The 20,763-nt window shown below is 26.9% G+C and overlaps 5 protein-coding genes across 5 annotated transcripts; 2 read left to right on the top strand and 3 right to left on the bottom strand.

Annotated features, from left to right (window-relative positions):
• Positions 1-6,354: 6,354 nt before the first annotated feature.
• Positions 6,355-7,053, bottom strand: LOC128955205 (uncharacterized). Its single transcript, XM_054300850.1, has one exon. It carries the CDS (start codon positions 7,051-7,053, stop codon positions 6,355-6,357), a length of 699 nt encoding a protein of 232 aa, XP_054156825.1.
• A 733-nt stretch (positions 7,054-7,786) lies between these two features.
• On the bottom strand, positions 7,787-9,406 carry LOC128955206 (all trans-polyprenyl-diphosphate synthase PDSS2-like). The gene is made up of 2 exons (XM_054300852.1): positions 8,994-9,406; positions 7,787-8,711 (listed from the first exon to the last, which is right to left on the bottom strand). The coding sequence occupies exons 1-2, from the start codon at positions 9,380-9,382 to the stop codon at positions 7,787-7,789; spliced, it is 1,314 nt and encodes a 437-aa protein (XP_054156827.1). The 5' UTR covers positions 9,383-9,406.
• Positions 9,407-10,861: 1,455 nt separating this feature from the next.
• LOC128955207 (all trans-polyprenyl-diphosphate synthase PDSS2-like) lies at positions 10,862-12,962 on the bottom strand. Its single transcript, XM_054300853.1, has 2 exons — positions 12,374-12,962; positions 10,862-11,783 (listed from the first exon to the last, which is right to left on the bottom strand). The coding sequence occupies exons 1-2, from the start codon at positions 12,763-12,765 to the stop codon at positions 10,862-10,864; spliced, it is 1,314 nt and encodes a 437-aa protein (XP_054156828.1). The 5' UTR covers positions 12,766-12,962.
• Positions 12,963-16,133: 3,171 nt separating this feature from the next.
• On the top strand, positions 16,134-17,089 carry LOC128954966 (protein PBDC1-like). Its single transcript, XM_054300586.1, has 2 exons — positions 16,134-16,680; positions 16,758-17,089. The coding sequence occupies exons 1-2, from the start codon at positions 16,347-16,349 to the stop codon at positions 16,964-16,966; spliced, it is 543 nt and encodes a 180-aa protein (XP_054156561.1). The 5' UTR covers positions 16,134-16,346; the 3' UTR covers positions 16,967-17,089.
• Positions 17,090-17,175: 86 nt separating this feature from the next.
• On the top strand, positions 17,176-19,046 carry LOC128955315 (uncharacterized). The gene is made up of 2 exons (XM_054300976.1): positions 17,176-18,379; positions 18,462-19,046. The coding sequence occupies exons 1-2, from the start codon at positions 17,293-17,295 to the stop codon at positions 18,986-18,988; spliced, it is 1,614 nt and encodes a 537-aa protein (XP_054156951.1). The 5' UTR covers positions 17,176-17,292; the 3' UTR covers positions 18,989-19,046.
• Positions 19,047-20,763: the final 1,717 nt, after the last annotated feature.

The following is a 20,763-nucleotide window of genomic DNA, read 5'->3' on the forward strand; positions in this document are numbered from 1 at the left end:
GTACATTTAGTAATTAATTCAGATATATTGATACCAAAAAAAAATTATATACTAATAAGTTTCAATCAATAAGTAATATAAATGATAATTATACTAATTTTTTTTAAACAAATCATTGCACACACACACATCAAATCATTGATGTAATAAAAATCAACAAAAAAAATATTAAAAAATATTAATTATATTGTTATAATTCAAATCTAATCACACATTTCATTAACAATTTGTATAAATAATTTAATAATTTTTTTTAATTACTGTATACACACACACACACACACACACACACACACACTGTAAACATACATATTTTTTTGTATATGCATAACAACGACAAAAATATTGATAATTTAATATATTTAATAATAAAAAAAATATTTGTAAATAAATGTTGTTTTCAAATAATTAATAATAATAATAAATCCTAAATAAACTATAAATTGTTGTTTATTAAAAAATCATAACATATTATTTATTATTTTTATAATAATTGATTTTTAATACCCTATAAAAATATAGTACTAAAAAATAGTAAAAAAAATCATTTCATTTTAACTTTTTTTTAAAAAACAAATAACACTAAAATTTTAAAAATCGATAACATCAAATAAATATATATATATATATATATATATATATATACAGTATATATAAAACCATATATTTCTATAGTGTCTATAGTTATAAAATAAAAATAATGTTTAGATAAAAAATCAAAAAAATATATATATACTGTATTTTTTGAAAAAAATATTTTCAAAAGATATATATATATATATATATATTCATCTGACAAAAAAACTCAATTATATTTATTAGTGGATTTCAAACATTTCAAAATGAATAAATTTATATGAATTTATATGAATTTATATATAATATATTAACTAAAAAAAAATAATAAAATAAAATATATTTCTATGTGTCTCAACCCATATAAATTATTAGTCCAGGAAATACATAAACATATCAATATAAATATTATAAATAATATATATATAAATTTAGATAGATTAATCATATAATATATATATATATATATATATATATGAATTTTATCAATAAGAAAATAAAACTATAATATATTAAGTTTATATATTAAAATTTTATTTTTATTAAATAATATGAGTATAACTAATAGTTTTTAATAAACATTATACATTTCAACCATAAAAATCTATTAAATATTATTATTATTATTATTATCAAAACTATTGTTAAAATAAATTTTATAATATATCACAAATAGAGAAAAAAATATTTCTATCATATTTGCATAAAATAATTTCTATCAAAAAATAAATTGAATTAATACTTATATAAATATACTGTATATATATATATATATAAATATACAATAGTTTTATTTAATTATTTTGCTTAACATTAGCCTAAACGATGCATAAACTATTAAATTAATAATAATAATAATAATAATAATTATTATTATTATTATCTATAAAGTAATTATTATTTCATGAAAAGGCAAACAAATATTTCACGCAATAATAATAATAATATTTCATCAAAAAATATATATATAAATAAAATTTTCTATTAGTATATAAAACATAAAATGCTTAGAAATATATATATATATTAATAAAATAAAATAAAACTTTTATTATAATAATTATATATGCAATCACTTTATTATTAGATGTCAACGACGATTCACTAAGACATATCCAAAAATAATAAAAATAATAATAATTATTATTATTATAATAATAATCATAACAATTGTGATAATAATAATAAAAATAATATAATAATAATGAGTGCAATTAGAAAAGCATTTTCAATATGAGTTTTTTTTTGTGAAAATAAAAACAAAATTATTATTAAGATCTATACAAACACACAAAATATATACCATAATAAACAAAATATTTAAAAAAAATATTTTTAGATTTAATAGTTTTATTTTTTTCAATTGTTTAAAAAAAAAGATTTAAAAAAATATTATTATTATTATTATTATAAATGTTGGAAAATAATTGGTTAACAAAAAATAATAAATAAAATAATTTTCACTTTTTATTTTTATTTGCTTTTTAAAAACTCATATTGAAAATATTTTCTATTAATTGTAGTGTATTAATTTTAACATTATATTTATTTTAACTATACTATACTACTAATAGTTATCAAATTTTTTTTTAGTTTATTAAATATTAAATATTAATTTTCAACAAAAAACACTTTAATTATTCACATATGTGTGTCATCAACAAAAAAAAATCAAATCAAATCAAATGAAAATCAATGTAATAGTAATTTTTTTATATATATATATATTAATAGTATATATTTTTATAACTTTTTTTTTAGATATACCGATATTTTATCTCCAATAATCTATAAAAAAAATATATTTCAAAAAACAACTGTCAAATACACATACAGTATATAAAGTATAAATAATTTACAAATGTGTTGTCAGTCATGAATAAAACACAAAATGTGTTTCAAAATACACACTAGAAATATATGTGATTTCTCTCTCTCTCTCTCTCTCTCTCTCTCTCTCTCTCTCTCTCTCTCTCTCTCTCTCTCTCTCTCTCTCTCTCTCTCTCTCTCTCTCTCTTTAATCAATTAATGTATTGAAATACTAAATATATTATGCAATAAAACCTATAGTTAATAATAATAATAATAAGATATAATAAGATAAAAGCAACAAAAAAAATATTGCATATGTACTGTAAATATACAATACTATTAACATTAAATATGCATTAAAAATCAAATATTTGTAAATCAAATATACCGTATATACAGTATATATTGTATATATTTGACTAATATTTGATTTATTTAGTTGACTAATTTTAAGTGATTTTATTTGTTCAAATTAAATGATAAATCAATTAAACACATAATAACACTAATAGATAGTATAATATATATATATATATATATAKAGAGAGAGAGAGAGAGAGAGAGAGAGAGAGAGAGAAAACAATTCTAACTATATTTACAGTATTATTATATATATTTTATTACTATTAAATAAAATTTTAATTTCAAATTTTCTAATTTAATTTTAATGTAATTTATAAATTTATATAAACTATATAATATTATATATTAAAATTAAATATATATCATATATATATTATAGACAAACATATAAGTTATAAAACTTATATATAGAAAACATTTATAGGGTTTCATTTTTGTTGTGTTGTTWAATATATTTTCAATGTTATCCACAAAACACACCATTAAAAACTATACATTCAAAAAAATATATATATATATATAAAATTTATTATATCAATGCATACACACACACATATGTTGTGTAATGTTCAGTATATTTAGACAAATTTGATATTTTTTTAATATCATAGATAATACAGTAGACCCAGACATTCATTAAATGCCTTTCCACTAAATATATACTGTACTGAATATATAGATAGATAGATAATTGACATCTCCATAATAGCGGTGAGCACAAGTAGGTAGTAATCTAGTAGATATCTATCAAATAGTATATATATACAGTATATATATATAYATATAAACCCATCTCCGGCTTCTCTCACCGGAGTCATCTGCCTGTATATATGTGTGTGTGTTTGTGCGCTACTCCTACTACTAGTACTACTACTACTACTACTCCTAACACTGGCATATGGTATGGGATCATAGGTCGCACACACGGAGTACACACACACACACATATATACAGTATATATAGACTATATATATAATAATAATATTAGCAATGATTTAGTAGCCCAAACCCGGAACCTCATATAGCCGTACAAAAAAGGGCTGCGCCTCTCATCAACTTAACAACACAACCAACAAAAAAATCAGTGTATGGGCCGCACCTATGGGTGAGTAGTGTGTGTGTGTGTGTGTGTGTAAGTGAGTGAGTGTGTGTGTGAGAGATATATCTACCAAAATCCGGTATACCATAAAAAAAATAATAATACATAATAAGCACATTACACCCCACTGTCTATTACTTACACACATTTAATATATAAGTAATAATAATACTATACAATCACAATACAGCTCATAGACCTCATACTGTAATATATTTATAATTTTTTTTTTGATTTTACAATTTCAATGCATGAATGAAATGAATTAATGTTAAACTTTTAAATGAAAAAAATTCTGTATATTAACAGTAGTAGTATTATTATTATTATTATGAAAAATAAATAAGTGGCAAATAATTATTTATAAAACAAAAAAAAATATCTACCTTTCCTCTCTCTATCTATCTATCCATTCAGCCATCTATCTATCTATCTATCTATCTATAAACATACTGTAGATAAAATAACTGATGATTATAACTGATGATTAATTTATCTAACCTTTCATAAATATCTTTTAGGCATTTAATAAGTTTTAACTAAAAATATATAATAAATTTTTCCTTTACCTTAACACTCAATCATTAGTTACATAACACATACACACACACACACCTAATAATATTAAAGGGAAAGTAGTCTCAAGTGTGTGTGTTTGAGTGTATGTGTGTGTGTGTGTGTGTGTGTGTGTGTGAAAAGCTAGCACTTGAAATTTTTAGGTTGAATGTATAGATATGTAGGTAATAATGACATCAAATAAGAAATAATTTATATATATATATATATAACTTTATATATAAGATGATAAAAAAAAGTAATATTACTTTTTTTTGATAAATGTAGCGAAAAAAATACAATAATAAATAAATATTTATATCTATTATATAGTATATACTGGTATATAAAAGTGTGTTATATTATTACTTATATAAAAACTAATTGAATTTGTTTGATAATAAAAATATGTTTCTTATGATTATTATTTCATATAACACACATAACACACACACACACACACACACACACACACACACACACACACACACACACACACACACACACACACACACACACACACACACACACACACACACACACACACACACACACACATACAGACACATACATATACACACATACAGTACATACACATTACTAGAGTAGTACTGTATATAACTATGCTTATCATAGCGTGAACATAGCTCGGGCACCGTTAGGATCCAATTATTTGTGACAACTTTGACAACAATAACATCATCGACAACCACAACCAACAACAACAACAACAACAACAATACCATTACCACTGTTTATATGTCACTTAAATAAATAACTTTGAACTAAGCTTTTAGATGATAATAATAATAATTTATATATACAGTATGTGTTAATTAAAAACACATTAAAAAACAATATTATATTTAGTCTACACAATAAATCAACAATAATTATTGTCTAATAAAAATTATATGCGCAAAACAAAATCAATAATTTTTAAAACAAACAAAAATCAAAAATAAAATACACAAAAAAATAAAAAAAGTTTTACTATCATTATATAATAGACACTTTAATTTATATCTAACTAAACATTATATATATAATGCATGCATCTTATAATAATATAAAATAAATTGAGACAATTTGAAAATTGAATTTTAAACCAAAAAAAAAATTGACAAAAATTGGTGGCGAAAAATAAAATAAAATTGAGAAACAAAAAAATTATTTAAATTTTACAATTTAAATAAACAATTCACATTATAATCAACACAACTAAATAAATGTTAAATAAAAATAACTAAAATAAATATAATTTTGACTTACATTTCTTCAAGTAGTTATCGATCGTTGATTTTTTTTGTTGAATAAAAATAATTTTCAATAAAATTATTTTAAAAAAATAAAAAATAATTCACTAAACAAATCACTTCACAATCCACTAAACGACTGTCCATTTGTTGTTGACTATCCATCGATGAGTGGAAAAATAAATGATAAATAAATAAATGAAATGAATTAATTAATTACCGATAATTACGGAGTTTTTTTTGGTAATTAAAAATTTATGTATTCAATAGAGTAAAATTGTTTAATAACATATTGCCTGTAATAATTACCGGTACTATTATACCCGTATATATATAATTAATTAATTAATTAATTGTTATAGAAAACCATACTATAATTTAATCTTAATTAATGGATTAATTAATGGATTAATTAATGGATTAAATTATAGTGTGGTTTTTTCTATAACATATATATAATATACTATAGATGATAATATACAGTAAAAATCTCAAATATACTATATATATATATATATATTTACCACAACTATTGATCTATCATTGAATAAATAGTCATATATTATAAATAATTAATAAAATTTATATTAAATTTATATATAGATTATAATCCAATAGATTTTATTTTATATTTATAAATATAATTAATCAAAAAATCAATCAATCAATTAATTAATACTTTTTTTTTATCTTTAATTAAAATTTTTCGTTTGTATTTTGACGGCAATATTGGGTTTCTGTTTGTTTAAGTTTTTTTCGGTCAACAAGTTTTCAAACACATCTATCGGCGATTGCGCGGCCACTTTAGCGGCCGTTGTCGACGAGGACGACGACGATGTCGATGGCTTGCATTTGTCGACTGCAACAACAAACTCATCGGTCAGTTGGTCAGCCTTTTCGCCGACAAATCCTGTCTTCAATCGTTTAGTTGGTCTCTTAGCCAATCGTATTGGCGGCGGCGGTGGCGGCGGTTTCAGCACAYCAGCCGCTTCAGTGTCGGTCATTTCCAGTTCCGATTCGGACGAACACACCGACGGACTTCGGTGGCCGGCGGCGGTAACGACAGTCTCAGCAGTGGTCGTCATATTAGTGTCTTCGGGTCTATCGGGTTGATGGCCATCATCGTCATCGAAAGGCACCGGCAGATTCATTTTGTTCATCAGATGACACACTTGCGTATAGAATCGCTGATTGGCCAACAGTTGGCCACCAATACGATTGACAATAGCTGGTGTGGCCGCCGGGTATCGGTAGCGGACAAGCGGCGAACGCAAATAGTTTAGACCGACCGCCGGACACACGTAGTCCAGTTGGTCGGCAAATTGGCGCAATCGGGCGTCTGATTCGCGGCCATATTGTTGTTGTTGGTGATGATGATGATGATGGTCCATATGGTCTCAATAGTCGCGGGCGATTTTGGCGGTCAATATTTACCGAAAAGTTTTTTTTTAATTAACACATAATTTATTAAATAATTTATTAATAAAAATGTTTTTTAAATACATAAACAATGTTTGTTTGTTTGTTGTTGTTATGACAACCATATAATAATAATAATTTTTTTTTGAATAACAGTTATAACGTTTCCATCTATTAGTTTGTATAATAAATTAATAATAACTAAAWTWAAWYTATTTTTTCAATTTTCAAATAATTATTTTTATTATATATATATATATATATATATATATATATAATTATGTTATATATAGTGTCCAGTAAATTTATTTATTTTTTTTGTTGAAAAACATTTGAATAAAATATTTTTTTTTTTCAAAATATTAATTTTAATATTAATTTATTGGTATAAAAATCAGATTTACCTAGATAGATTTTAATTATATATATAATTGTTATAGATTGCAGTAATTATTAGTAATTATTAGTAGTTTTWATTTTTTTWAAATAAATAAATATATAATTATGTTATATATATAGTGTCCATTAAATTTATTTATTTTTTTGTTGAAAAACATTTGAATAAAATAGTTTTTTTTCAAAATATTAATTTTCATATTAATTAATGCTTATAAAAAATCAGATTTACCTAGATAGATTTTAATTATATATATATATATATGTATAATAATGATTTTACACAAACACACAATGAATATATTTTAACTATTGGTCTCTTATGGCAAACACAATGTTGGACAGGGCTTGAGTGGCATCGCATTTGGGAAAGCCCTCCAACGATTCCAGTGCCCGATCGGTATATTCACGTATCAATTGTCGRGTTTTAYCGATTGCCGGCCCATTCCTGATCAGCACATGTAGCTTATTATAGTCGTAATCGGATTGTTGTTGTTGATTATCGGATCCATTTTGAACTATTTCATCGAGCGATTGGCCATTGTTTTCAATATGAAGACATACCGGCGCTGATATCAAATCCATTGTATTGTTGTTCACTTGTTGTACACTTGAATCAATATAGGGCTGCAATTCGTTGAATGCCTGCCATCCCAGTGCTATATTTCGGCCCAGATTGTAGGCCTGTAGCTGTWGACTGTCCGAATGGCCGGCCAGCTGTACAGCCGATTGGCAGCTGTTGGCCTGAAGGCTGCCGATACGCAAAAAGTTTYGTTCTTCCCAAAAATCGCGGCCACACTGGGCCGTCGGAAACTGCGATTGTGTTTCGATGACAAACTGTCCTTCCATAAAGTCGCCGATTGCGGTGGCCATCAGTTCGACCACTTTGGTATCCCGAAGTTCGCCCAGGCCTTTCCAGACACTGGCCAACAGGAAGTCGCCCGACAGGACCGACATTTTGTTGCCAAAGTGTAGGTCTTTGGTTTTCGTTGGTTGCGATTGCGGTAGTAGTAGTGATGATGGCTGCAGATTAAGTATACCCCGATGGATGAGTTGAGCCGAATAGATCATTTCGGTCACCTCGGCCAGCGATCGCTGACGGCCAGATATGCCGGCCAATTGTTGGGCGTCGATGTAGTCGATAGATGTTAGCGGATGTCCGGCCGCTCTGGACATCAATAAGACAATGAGTCCGCGAGTTTGGATCTGGTTATGGCCAGTATATGTCAGGCGTCTAATAAATAAATAGATTTATAATATTAAAAAATAATAATGATACTAATTAACTTAATTGATTATTATTTTTTTTGTGTGGTATGTATTGTAACAATAATTTTAGATTTTTAAAAAACTATTTTGAAAAACTTATTAAATATTATTATCGTTAATGTAATCTAAATTTTTTAAATATATAATACAATTAGAATATTTGAATAAATTATAATATCATTAGTAAATATTTTTTTTATATAATTATATATAAATTTTATATTTAGATAACATATTTGTTGCTTACTTTGCTGTCTCGAGTAGTGGATGGTTAGTACCGACCAATTTGTTCAGATGAAGTGCCACATTGTAGACCTCATCGCTTAGTAGACTCCGGAGACTATAGTTAACAGTCTGATGGCCGACCAATTGTTCGGCATTGGCTATCGCACAATCCCAATTGGCACCACTACCGCCACTAGCTATTGGCTCACTGGCCTCAACAGCGGCGGCGGCACTGATATTGGACGGCACACTAGTCGACTGTTGGCGTACACCAGTAATTGGCAATCCATTAGCGGTAACTGTAGTACTAATAGTTGTTAATGTTGTGTTAGTAGCCGTGGCGGTGGTCAGCCATCTATGGCTGCCTATCCGTAGCAGATCTCTCATCAGCGATGATGGTGTCGATTGCATGTCTCATAAGTTTTTTTTGAAATTTTGATTTTATGAAATACAAAATATTCTGTAAAAGTTTATTATACAAAATAATATATATATATTAAAAATAAATAAATAAAAGGTAATTCAATATTTTTACATTTCCATGTTATTAAAAAAAAATTCTATTGAAAATATTGAAAAATTATTTTTTATATAAAAAAATATTATTTTAACAGACATGTTTTTTTAATTAAATTAAATTAAATATTTAATTACATGATAAACATAATAACAATATAATACTAACAAAAAATATTAAAATTTTTAATTCAATTAGAAATAAAAAAACATTTAGACAATAATTTTTCTTGAAATAAAAAAAACAAATAAAACAAAACACTTCATTCACTATTAGTTTAAAAAAAAAAAAAAAAAATAGACGTATCGACTGGGTAAACGACTGTCCATTTGTTGGTGTTGTTGTTGACTATCCATCGATGAGTGAAAAAATAGATGAAATGATAAATGAAATGAATTAATTAATTACCGATAATTACGGAGTTTTTKTTGGTAATTAAAAATTTATGTATTCAATAGAGTAAAATTGTTTAATAACATATTGCCTGTAATAATATATATATATATATATATATATATATATAATTAATTAATTAATTGTTATAGAAAACCATACTATAATTTAATTTTAATTAATGGATTAATTAATGTATTAAATTATAGTATAGTTTTTATAACACATATAATATACTATAGATGATAATCTACATTAATTGGTATAATAAACAGATTTACCTAGATAGATTATTTATATATATATATATATATATATAGTATTAATTATTATTAATTATTAGTAGTATTTATTTTTTAAAATTTTATTTTATTATTCAGTTTATTTGTAAAACCAAATATAATTATATATATATTTATTAATTGATAATAATATACAAATAAAAAATTATGAAACAATTAAAAAAAATCATATTTTAAGTATTTAAAAAAATAAATTCTTATAATATATATATATATATATAATTGAGTTTATTATATATTAAATTATATCAATGTTTATATTTATTATAAAAATAAGTTTTATTATTTATATTATATATATTATATAATAAATTGTTTTTTTTTATTAAAGTTTTGATGCGCTTCTGTTAACATATCAATCAACAACAAAAAAATTATTATATTATTTTTGGTTCAATAATTTTCCGGTAAAAACAAAAAAAAATTATATAATTGTATAAAATAGTTATGTTTTTTCATTCATTGCACTTGTAATTAGTTTACATATAAAATATATTAATTACTATAATATTAAATGATATTTTGTCTTTTTTTAAAAAAAAATTAATTATTTTATATAAAAAATTATATATTATTCAAAAAATAATAATAATGATAATAATAATAATAATGATTTTACACAAACACACAATGAATATATTATTATTAATATTATAATAATAATTATTATCATTTTAACTATTGGTCTCTTATGGCAAACACAATGTTGGACAGGGCTTGAGTGGCATCGCATTTGGGAAAGCCCTCCAACGATTCCAGTGCCCGATCGGTATATTCACGTATCAATTGCCGGGTCTTATCGATTGCCGGCCCATTCCTGATCAGCACATGTAGCTTATTATAATCGTAATCAGATTGATTATCGGATCCATTTTGAACTATTTCATCGAGCGATTGGCCATTGTTTTCAATATGAAGACATACCGGCGCTGATATCAAATCCATTGTACTGTTGTTCACTTGTTGTACACTTGAATCAATATAGGGCTGCAATTCGTTGAATGCCTGCCATCCCAGTGCTATATTTCGGCCCAGATTGTAGGCCCGTAGCTGTAGACTGTCTGAATGGCCGGCCAGTTGTACAGCCGATTGGCAGCTGTTGGCCTGAAGGCTGCCGATACGCAAAAAGTTTCGTTCTTCCCAAAAATCGCGGCCACACTGGGCCGTCGGAAACTGCGACTGCGTTTCGATGACAAACTGTCCTTCCATAAAGTCGCCGATTGCGGTGGCCATCAGTTCGACCACTTTGGTATCCCGAAGTTCGCCCAGGCCTTTCCAGACACTGGCCAACAGGAAGTCGCCCGACAGGACCGACATTTTGTTGCCAAAGTGTAGGTCTTTGGTTTTCGTTGGTTGCGATTGCGGTTGCGATAGTAGTAGTGATGATGGCTGCAGATTAAGTATACCCCGATGAATCAGATGAGCCGAATAGATCATTTCGGTCATCTCGGCTAGCGATCGCTGCCGACCTGATATGCCGGCCAATTGTTGGGCGTCGATGTAGTCGATAGATGTTAGCGGATGTCCGGCTGCTTTGGACATCAATAGGACAATGAGTCCGCGAGTTTGGATGTGCTTATGGCCAGTATATGTCAGGCGCCTAATAAATAGATAAATAAAAAAATAATTAATTTAATTGATTATTATTAATTTTTTGTGTATATGTATTGTAATAATAATTTTAGATTTAAAAAAAACTATTTTGAAAAACTTATTAAATATTATTATCGATAATGTAATCTAAATTTTTTTTTTTTAATATACAATACAATTAAAATATTTGAATAAATTAGTAAATATTTTTTTGTTTGTTGTTTATATAATAAGAATATATATAAAATAAAAAAATAATTTATAATAAAAATAATTACTATATATATATATATAAGTTATATAAAAGATTTTTTTCTATAAAACAGGTATACAGAGAATAATATAATCAAAAATAATTATAATAATAATAACAAAAAAAATACAAAGTTTTGTTATTATTATTATTATTATAATAGAAAGAAGTCATATCACATGAAAAAAGCTAAATGAATGGTTGGATGGATGGATGAGATGGTTGGGACCGGTAGTTGTGGTGTGTATGAGGAACACCATTCAATAATAATAATAAAACATATACACCCATATTATATAAGTTATATATAAATTTTATATTTAGATAATATATTTGTTGCTTACTTTGCTGTCTCGAGTAGTGGATGGTTAGTACCGACCAATTTGTTCAGATGAAGTGCCACATTGTATACCTCATCGCTTAGTAGACTCCGGAGACTATAGTTAACAGTCTGATGGCCGACCAATTGTTCGGCATTGGCTATCGCACGATCCCAATCGGCACCACTGCCCCCACTAGCTATTGGCTCATTGGCCTCGACAACGGCGGCACTGATATTGGACGGCACACTAGTCGACTGTTGGCGTACACCAGTAATTGGCAATCCATTTGCGGTAACTGTAGTACTAGTAGTTGTTAATGTTGTGTTAGTAGCCGTGGCGTTGGTGGCGGTCAGCCATCTATGGCTGCCTATCCGTAGCAGATATCTCATCAGCGATGATGGTGTCGATTGCATGTCTCGTTGGCATCAATTTGCGCACATCTACCAAAACACATACATACACACAAACAACTGTCCCAATACTCACACAAGATATCATAAAAACAATTGGGTCATCACTTTAAAAAAAAAAATACTTCAGCACAAGTTCAAAACCACTCATCGGTTGTCTATATGTATATGTGTTGGTTTGGTTTGGTTTTTATTAGTTGGCAGTAGTTTTTTTGGTTTAGTTTTTTTTCTGATTTAAAAAATTTTTGTTTTAAAAAAAAAGTTTTTAAAAAAAAGTTTACAAATATGTCAGTACTATTTGACTGGTATTATACAGATATAAGACACAGAAAACATAACGTTATGATTAAAAATATTTAGTTTTTTTATATATATATATTCAAAAATTCATTCAATACATTACTTTAATTAATACTATGTGTGTGTGTGTGTGTGTGTGTGTGTGTGTGTGTGTGTGTAGTCATACAATCATTTTTTAAATGTGTATATATTTTATTCTCTCTCTCTCTCTCTCTCTCTCTCTCTCTCTCTCTCTCTCTCTCTCTCTGTTTGATAGTGTTTTCGAGTTACTGACGCTCTCAGTCTCCCGGAGCGAGAAATAAAGAGAGAGAGAGAGAGAGAGAGAGAGAGAGAGAGAGAGAGAGAGAGAGAGAGAGAGAGAGAGAGAGAGAGAGAACAGTTAGCTTTAATTTTCTTAATGGTCTTCTTCCACCATATAATATATATATAATATAATTTTCAATGTGTTTATATATACAAACACTTGAAGAGATAGCACTGAAAGGTGAATAGCCTTGTATTACCTAATTTACTGACTTTTTTTTTTATTTCTTAATACTCAAAAAATACTAATAACTGTATATATATTTTACATATATTATTATTATTATTACTATTACCTGATGTCAGAAGTGAAAAACGTGTTTTTCCGATATATGTATTATTATTATTATTACTTAATGTGTTTGATTTGTTATCTCTCTCTCTCTCTCTCCTCTTAAGGATTACTTATTGCCTATGAATGCGTGTAAATAGTATTACAAGTTTTTTTTATATATTTAAAAAAATAAATATTTATATATATTCTACACAAAAATGATATACAAAAATACAGTATATATAATACATAAACAACAAAAATTAACAAACACTTGATTGTAAAATAGCATATAATTATTTATTTAATTTTATTTGTTTATTTATTTATTTGTTATTTTTTTAACAATAACACACAAACAAAAATAACTTAACACTTGAACACTAGTGATAATATTAAATTATAATTTATATATATATACTGTATATATATATATATATTTGAGTTGTTTGCAATTTTTATTAGCAGTTATCAAAAGAGATAAATTTTATTTTTTAAAAAAATTGATGATCTATTTAAATAGCTATATTATAACTATTATATATAACTTAATCCCATTTTATTTAGGGTGGGGTGGGGGGGGGTAATTAAAAAAATGTTAAAAATGTTATAGTTTCTAAACACACACACACAAATGTAAGTCATGTTCAAGGATATAAATTATCATCATCATTATCATCATTATTATTTGCTTGAATATATATATATATATATATGTGTATATATATATATTTTATCTTTAAAAATTTTAATATATTAATAGTACAGTATATATATATATACAGTAGTAATAAGTTTATCATAACTAATAAGTTATGATAATTTATTTTATGTAATTATTATTTATTTATTTTTAAAAAAAATACTAGTTTTTACTAATGACCAAAAAAAATTATTAATGATTGCAACTATTTTTATTTTATTTATATTTTTAAACCCTTAATTATCCCGTTTATAAGTTTTTTTTTTAAAAAAAAAACTTGATTTTCTCAAATACAAAATATTCTGTATAAGTTTATTATACAAAATAATATATATATAGGTTGTTATATATATATATATATAATGTAATTCAATATTTATCATTTCCATATTATTAAAAAATTTCTATTGAAAATATTGAAAAATTATTTTATAAAAAAAAACATTATTTAACAGACATTTATTTTTTAATTAAATATTTAATTAGATAACAAAAATAATAATCAATAATATCAACAAAAAATAAATAAATAATATATTTAAATTTATAATTCAAGTAGAAATAAAAAAAACATTTGGCAGGACTTTGATATTTGGGCCGCGCCGAAGGCGCGGGTGGGGGCTATAGGTAGATAGTGCTTGAGGTCTACTATACATATATAAAATATAGGATATCGCAAACAAAAGGTTAAGGAGTTATGAACATTTTAATTAAAAAATTCAATATATAGTAAATATAAATAACAGTAATTTAGTATATTTTCTTTGTAGAGCCTCAGTAGGCTAGTGATTAGAGTAGTTGACTTATACGTAGGTCGTAGAGCGTATAGAAAAAATTGTAATTTGAGTTATTAAATAAAAAAATTTTTGTTAGGTTACTTTATATTAAATTGTTCGTTTTGTTTATAGTTTAGTTTAGTTGTTTAGTTTAGTTTAGGTTAGGTTAGTTTAGATTAGGGTAGGTTAGGTTAGGTTAGGTTAGGTTAGGTTAGGTTAGGTTAGGTTAGGTTAGGTTAGGTTAGGTTAGGTTAGGTTAGGTTAGGTTAGGTTAGGTTAGGTTAGGTTATGTTAGATTAGGCTAGGGTAGGTTAAGTTAGGTTAGGTTAGGTTAGGTTATTAGGTTCAAAAAATAATTAGTTTTGCAAAAAAAATATTTTTTTTTTAATTTTAAAAGTTAATAACTTTTTAACCTTTAGTTTGCGATATCCTATATTTTACATATATATACTAGACATCAAGTACTATCTACCTATACCACCCATCCCCGCCTCCGGCGCGGCCCAAATATCAAAGTGCAGCCAATATATATATATTAAATTTAATATAATTATTGAATATATATATATATATATATTTTTTTAAAAATTATTATAAATATTAAAAAATAATTTAATTGAAATTTTTTCTACTATGTGATGTAACTATACTGTATACGATACCTACAAATATGGCATATATACTGTATATACAGTATAAACTATTTGGGTTAAAATACCATTACATAATAATAATATCTACATATAAATTATAAATTAACCGGTATATCAAACAAACAACTATATACAGTAGTATATACTGTATAAAAAAGGGTTGTCATTATTAGTACAGTATTACCGGTAATACATAAAAACTACTGTACCCTAAAAAAAAAACCTGAATTTTTTTATTTAAAAAAAAAATACTGTAAATCATAAATACAATCAAATCAGAAAAAAGGGCTTAACTATAGCGCCTATATTGTCATACAGTTGAGCCGTTTTTATTGGATATTGAAATAATAATAATAATAACTAACACATTATTACTGCAAACACATGTTTATTGTTTTATATTACACACAATACTAAACATTATTATTATTATTATTAATAAACTAATAGTAAAACACGTGGTTTTTGTTAGTTTACTAACAATAATAATTATCGGTAAAATTGTGGCCAAAAATCGCTGTTTGTTTAATTAGTGGACACTGTGGACATATATCGGGTTCAAGTATATATTGGCCATGAGCTCTGGCGATCAGCCGACTACTCCGGCCAACTCAGTGGACAACAATAATACAAGTTTACCGCCACAGCCGTCGCCGCCGCCCCAATCGGTTACCGATGTACTGAACCGACCGGCCGACGAGTTTGTCAACGATCCGACCATCGAAGGCCTGTGGCTGACGAAAGCCGTACAGCATATGGAAGTCTATTTCAAATTGATAACATCCGTACCGACAGCCCGGACACTGAGACTGACGCCGCAGGACGACCAGATTTATTCAGATTTTCGCCAACAGTTTCCCGATTTGGATGTCAAACAGCTGACCGAAGACAGGCTCAAGTGTGACGAAGGTTTGTTGTTGTTGGTGGCGGTGGTGGCCATCATTGTATATATGTGTGACCACTAATTGTTTTCTCCCGACCGATAGCTAAGGCCAAGTGGCGCCAGTACTGTAATGGCCTGGAATCGGTAGTCGACGACTTTAATTACGCTACACTAATGCGTTTGGACGCCCGCAGCGACTACAGCGAAGCCAATACGATTGTTGTACCGCGTGTCCAATTTCTGGCCATTGAAGTGGCCCGCAATCGCGAGGGCGCCAATGATGGACTTGACCAGCAATTTAGTAAACAGTGATCCATACGATTAATATGTGTTTATGTCTGTGTTTATAGTGTATTGATAACTATTGTTAATTAGTGTTAACTATTGATAACTATTGATTAACTATTATTAACTATAAATTAAGTGTAAAGTTAAACAACAAACAAACCAAACAAAAAAAACTATTGTTTTTTATGTTAGAAATAATTTTGAAAAACTTTTTTTTGTTTGTTTCCAATTAATTATTTTGGAAGTGATTCTTGTAATTATAAAAGTAAACAATTTTGTTATTTTTTTTGAAACTGTTTTTTAGTTTTAGTGATTAATTAATTGATTGAGTTATTGGTCACACATTATCAATGGCCACTAAAGCCGCCGAAATAGTTATGTCGGCGCCGATTGTCGATAGATTTGTCGACGACTTGAATCGATATCTACGAAAATGTTTGACAGATCTTACAGACTTAGACGACATGGCTATCGATAGGTTGATAGCAATTTTAGGACACAAAAACAGTTGTCAATCATTGTCAACACTTCCAGCCGGTTGTTGTAGTGGTAGTGATAATAGTCGTCATCTGATTAATAATTGTTGTTTTAAGTCGCGTATTAGTCAAGAAAGCGGCGCCAAAACCAAAGGAGACTTTTCGCTGTATTTGCCGAAAGCTGTCGACCTATTGTTTCCGCATTTGATCCGAATTTGCGATCAATTAGTTGTCGATAGTAGTAGCCGACAGTTATGGACATTTGCGGTCAACAACTATCGTATCCTTGATTGCAATGACAGCTCAAAACGTATTCAATTTAATGTTTGCCGAAAGACTGGAGCCGTACGACTGGTCGACGAGTTTACTGATTTGCTGTCAAATCTAGAGAAAATTGTCGACAACGACACCAACAACAGTGTGTCGAAGATATGTGTCGTCAAACTATACACTGTTGAGGACGACAACGACAACAGATTTCTTGATGAACGATTGGATCAGTTGTCACGAATAATGGCTAAACTTTTGCACACTGATTGTCTGATTGAGATAAAGTATCGACAAATACCGGATCAAGTGATCGATGAGATGATTGCCAACGCCAGCGATGGCAAGTTGTGTACAATTAGTGGCCATAAAGTGATATTCACAGATCAATTAGTTATTCCGAAGACATCGAAATTGGTGTTTGAAATGGTTGTCAATCTATACGATAGTATCAAATATCATCTGAAAAGTGATAATTCAAATCCGATGACAATCGTTATCATTGTTGCCGAATCGCTAAGCCATCGACTGAAACAAGCCTTTCAGGTGATGTGTATTTTATATGACATATTGAATGTCAATCTTCAAGTCGTACCGGTTTCCGGTGTCCATACGGACCAGACATACGATGATTATCTACAGTCTCTGAGAGATCAACTAATTGAGCAAAACTTTGATTCAGATATCACTAGTGGTACTAAAATAATAATAATTAAGATTATATTTATGTTTCACTAATAATAGTTATTATTAATCTTTTTTATTTATTTGATTAGAAAATATCGATCTAATAGTCAAGACATCGTTAACACTATCATTGCTAACCACTAGACCATCGTTGCCCATCTCAAGAGTTGATCCCTATCTGAACGAAGCTATTTTCATACAATACAACTGCGCCCGATTGATGGCTATTATTAGGAGATACCGTACCGATTATTTGGTGGCGAATACTAATACTAATGGTCAGGAGGACAGAGCCATAGATATTGGTCTACTGACCGACGATTTAGAGTGGACACTGATTTTCCGTGGATTCACAAAATTCAAGTCAATTATCGGCCGATTAGACATTGTTGAGCTGTCGTCAATCAGTCATCAGACGCCCAGTCGATTGATTGTATTCATAAAACAGTTGGTCAACGATATCAGTGTCTACTATAAGAAAGTAAAAGTTTTGACCGAACCGTCACAGCATTTGCTGACATTGATTGCCACAAGAGTTTATTTTTGCCAATTGTTGTACAAATTATTGGCCAATTGTCTCAATTTGTTTGGATTAAAACCAATAGATAGTCTATAAGATTGATAATAATAATAAATATCTAATTTTCGGTTTCATTATTATTATCATATTTATGTGATAATTGATAATTTTTTTTTGATTCAATTATATCATAATCAATATTTATCTATTTTTTTTGTTTGTTAATAATAATAATAATAATAATAATTATTATTATTATTTATCAATGTTACTGTAGTTATATATTATAAATATATTTTTTTGTGTGCGTTTGAATATATTTTGTAACTATAATTAATTAATACGTCAATTACTGAAAGTTTTTTTTTATTTATATATTATTTATTAATTAAATAATAATAAAAAGCAATAGAAAAAAATTATTAAAATGTTGAAACAGCTTTTTAAACGTTATAATTATATTTTTTATAAATATTAATATCGTAATAATAATTTATGTACCTGTATTTTTATATATATATATAATTTAAAATAATAATATTATTTTAAAAAAAACTACAAAAATATATATTAATTAAATAAAAAATTAATAAAATGTATATAAATCTTAAACTTGAATTGAAATAACAGATAGAGAGAGAAAATTCCCCGTATTTTTCTAAATGGGAAATTTCTTTTAGTAACATTTTCCTCGATAATAATAATAATTTAATAAAAATTTATCCTTATGTTTTATTTAACAATTTTTTTTAAAAAAAAATAAATTTATTTATTAATTAAAATCACAACATTTATTTATATTAATTGAAATAATTCAATGCCATATAATGTCACCATATGTTAGTGTCAATAATGTGTATCAACAATACAACAACAAAAATTATAATAATTTTTTGTTGTTGTTAAATAATATAAATAATACTATTGAGGATATATTAAAATATCATTATAATATTATATGCTGACACTGGCATTGATTGTGTGTGTGTGTGTGTGTGTGTGTGTATGTATGTGTGTGTGTGTATGTGTGTGTGTGTGTATGTATGTGTGTGTGTATGTATGTGTGTGTGTATGTGTGTGTGATTGTCTGATAATTAGTTATTTTATTTACTCAAACAACTAAAAAAAATACAATATAATGACATTAATTGACATTACTATACAAGTGATAATATAGACACTTGATATATGTTATACATTAACTTTTTTTCAGACAATTTTCAATCAACTAAATAGGATGTATGTGTTTCAACCAAATGAAAAAAAATTGTATCAATGTTTAGTCTGAAATATAGTAGTATAGATATATTGAATATATATATATATATTATTATTATTATTATTATTATATCAGTTTAATACATATATATATATATATATATATATATAGTATATGTACCGTAAGTTTGATTACAAATAACAAGTTTAAGAAAAATAATAGTTGAGGAAATGGCATATATTTTTTTAAAAATAAAATTATTAAGTGTTTTAATGAGAGAGAGAGAGAGAGAGAGAGAGAGAGAGAGAGAGAGAGAGAGAGAGAGAGAGAGAGAGAGAGAAATCAGATTAAAATAAAAGAGGTTTCTGTAAAATCAAATCGTTTATATACACTGTTGTATATATGTGTGTTAAACAACAAGTTTTTACAAACAATTTATTTATTTATAAATAAATTGTTTTTTCACGAAAATATATATCGTTTAGCGTATCTAAAAGAGAGAGAGAGAGAGAGAGAGAGAGAGAGAGAGAGAGAGAGAGAGAGAGAGAGAGAGAGACGGTTAGCTAAAAAAAAACATTTTAGTTTTTATTTGACAAACTATTTGACACACAATGTACTGTTATAGACGACTGGAGGGACTGGTAGTGAATAT

This window comes from Oppia nitens, unplaced genomic scaffold (genome assembly GCF_028296485.1).
Source record: "Oppia nitens isolate AA-2021 unplaced genomic scaffold, nextdenovo-longstitch-racon4-pilon3 scaffold2_pilon_pilon_pilon, whole genome shotgun sequence".
Classification (NCBI taxonomy): domain Eukaryota; kingdom Metazoa; phylum Arthropoda; class Arachnida; order Sarcoptiformes; family Oppiidae; genus Oppia; species Oppia nitens.

What these genes read in the sequence shown, in the direction of transcription:
- LOC128955315 (XM_054300976.1), top strand. Translation starts at nt 17,293, where the DNA reads ATGGCCACTAAAGCCGCCGAAATAGTTATGTCGGCGCCGATTGTCGAT. An exon ending in TGATTCAGATATCACTAGTG is followed by an intron (nt 18,380 to 18,461) that starts GTACTAAAATAA and finishes TTATTTGATTAG; the next exon opens with AAAATATCGATCTAATAGTC.
- LOC128954966 (XM_054300586.1), top strand. Translation starts at nt 16,347, where the DNA reads ATGAGCTCTGGCGATCAGCCGACTACTCCGGCCAACTCAGTGGACAAC. An exon ending in CAGGCTCAAGTGTGACGAAG is followed by an intron (nt 16,681 to 16,757) that starts GTTTGTTGTTGT and finishes CCCGACCGATAG; the next exon opens with CTAAGGCCAAGTGGCGCCAG.
- LOC128955207 (XM_054300853.1), bottom strand. Translation starts at nt 12,765, where the DNA reads ATGCAATCGACACCATCATCGCTGATGAGATATCTGCTACGGATAGGC. An exon ending in CCACTACTCGAGACAGCAAA is followed by an intron (nt 11,784 to 12,373) that starts GTAAGCAACAAA and finishes TCTATTTATTAG; the next exon opens with GCGCCTGACATATACTGGCC.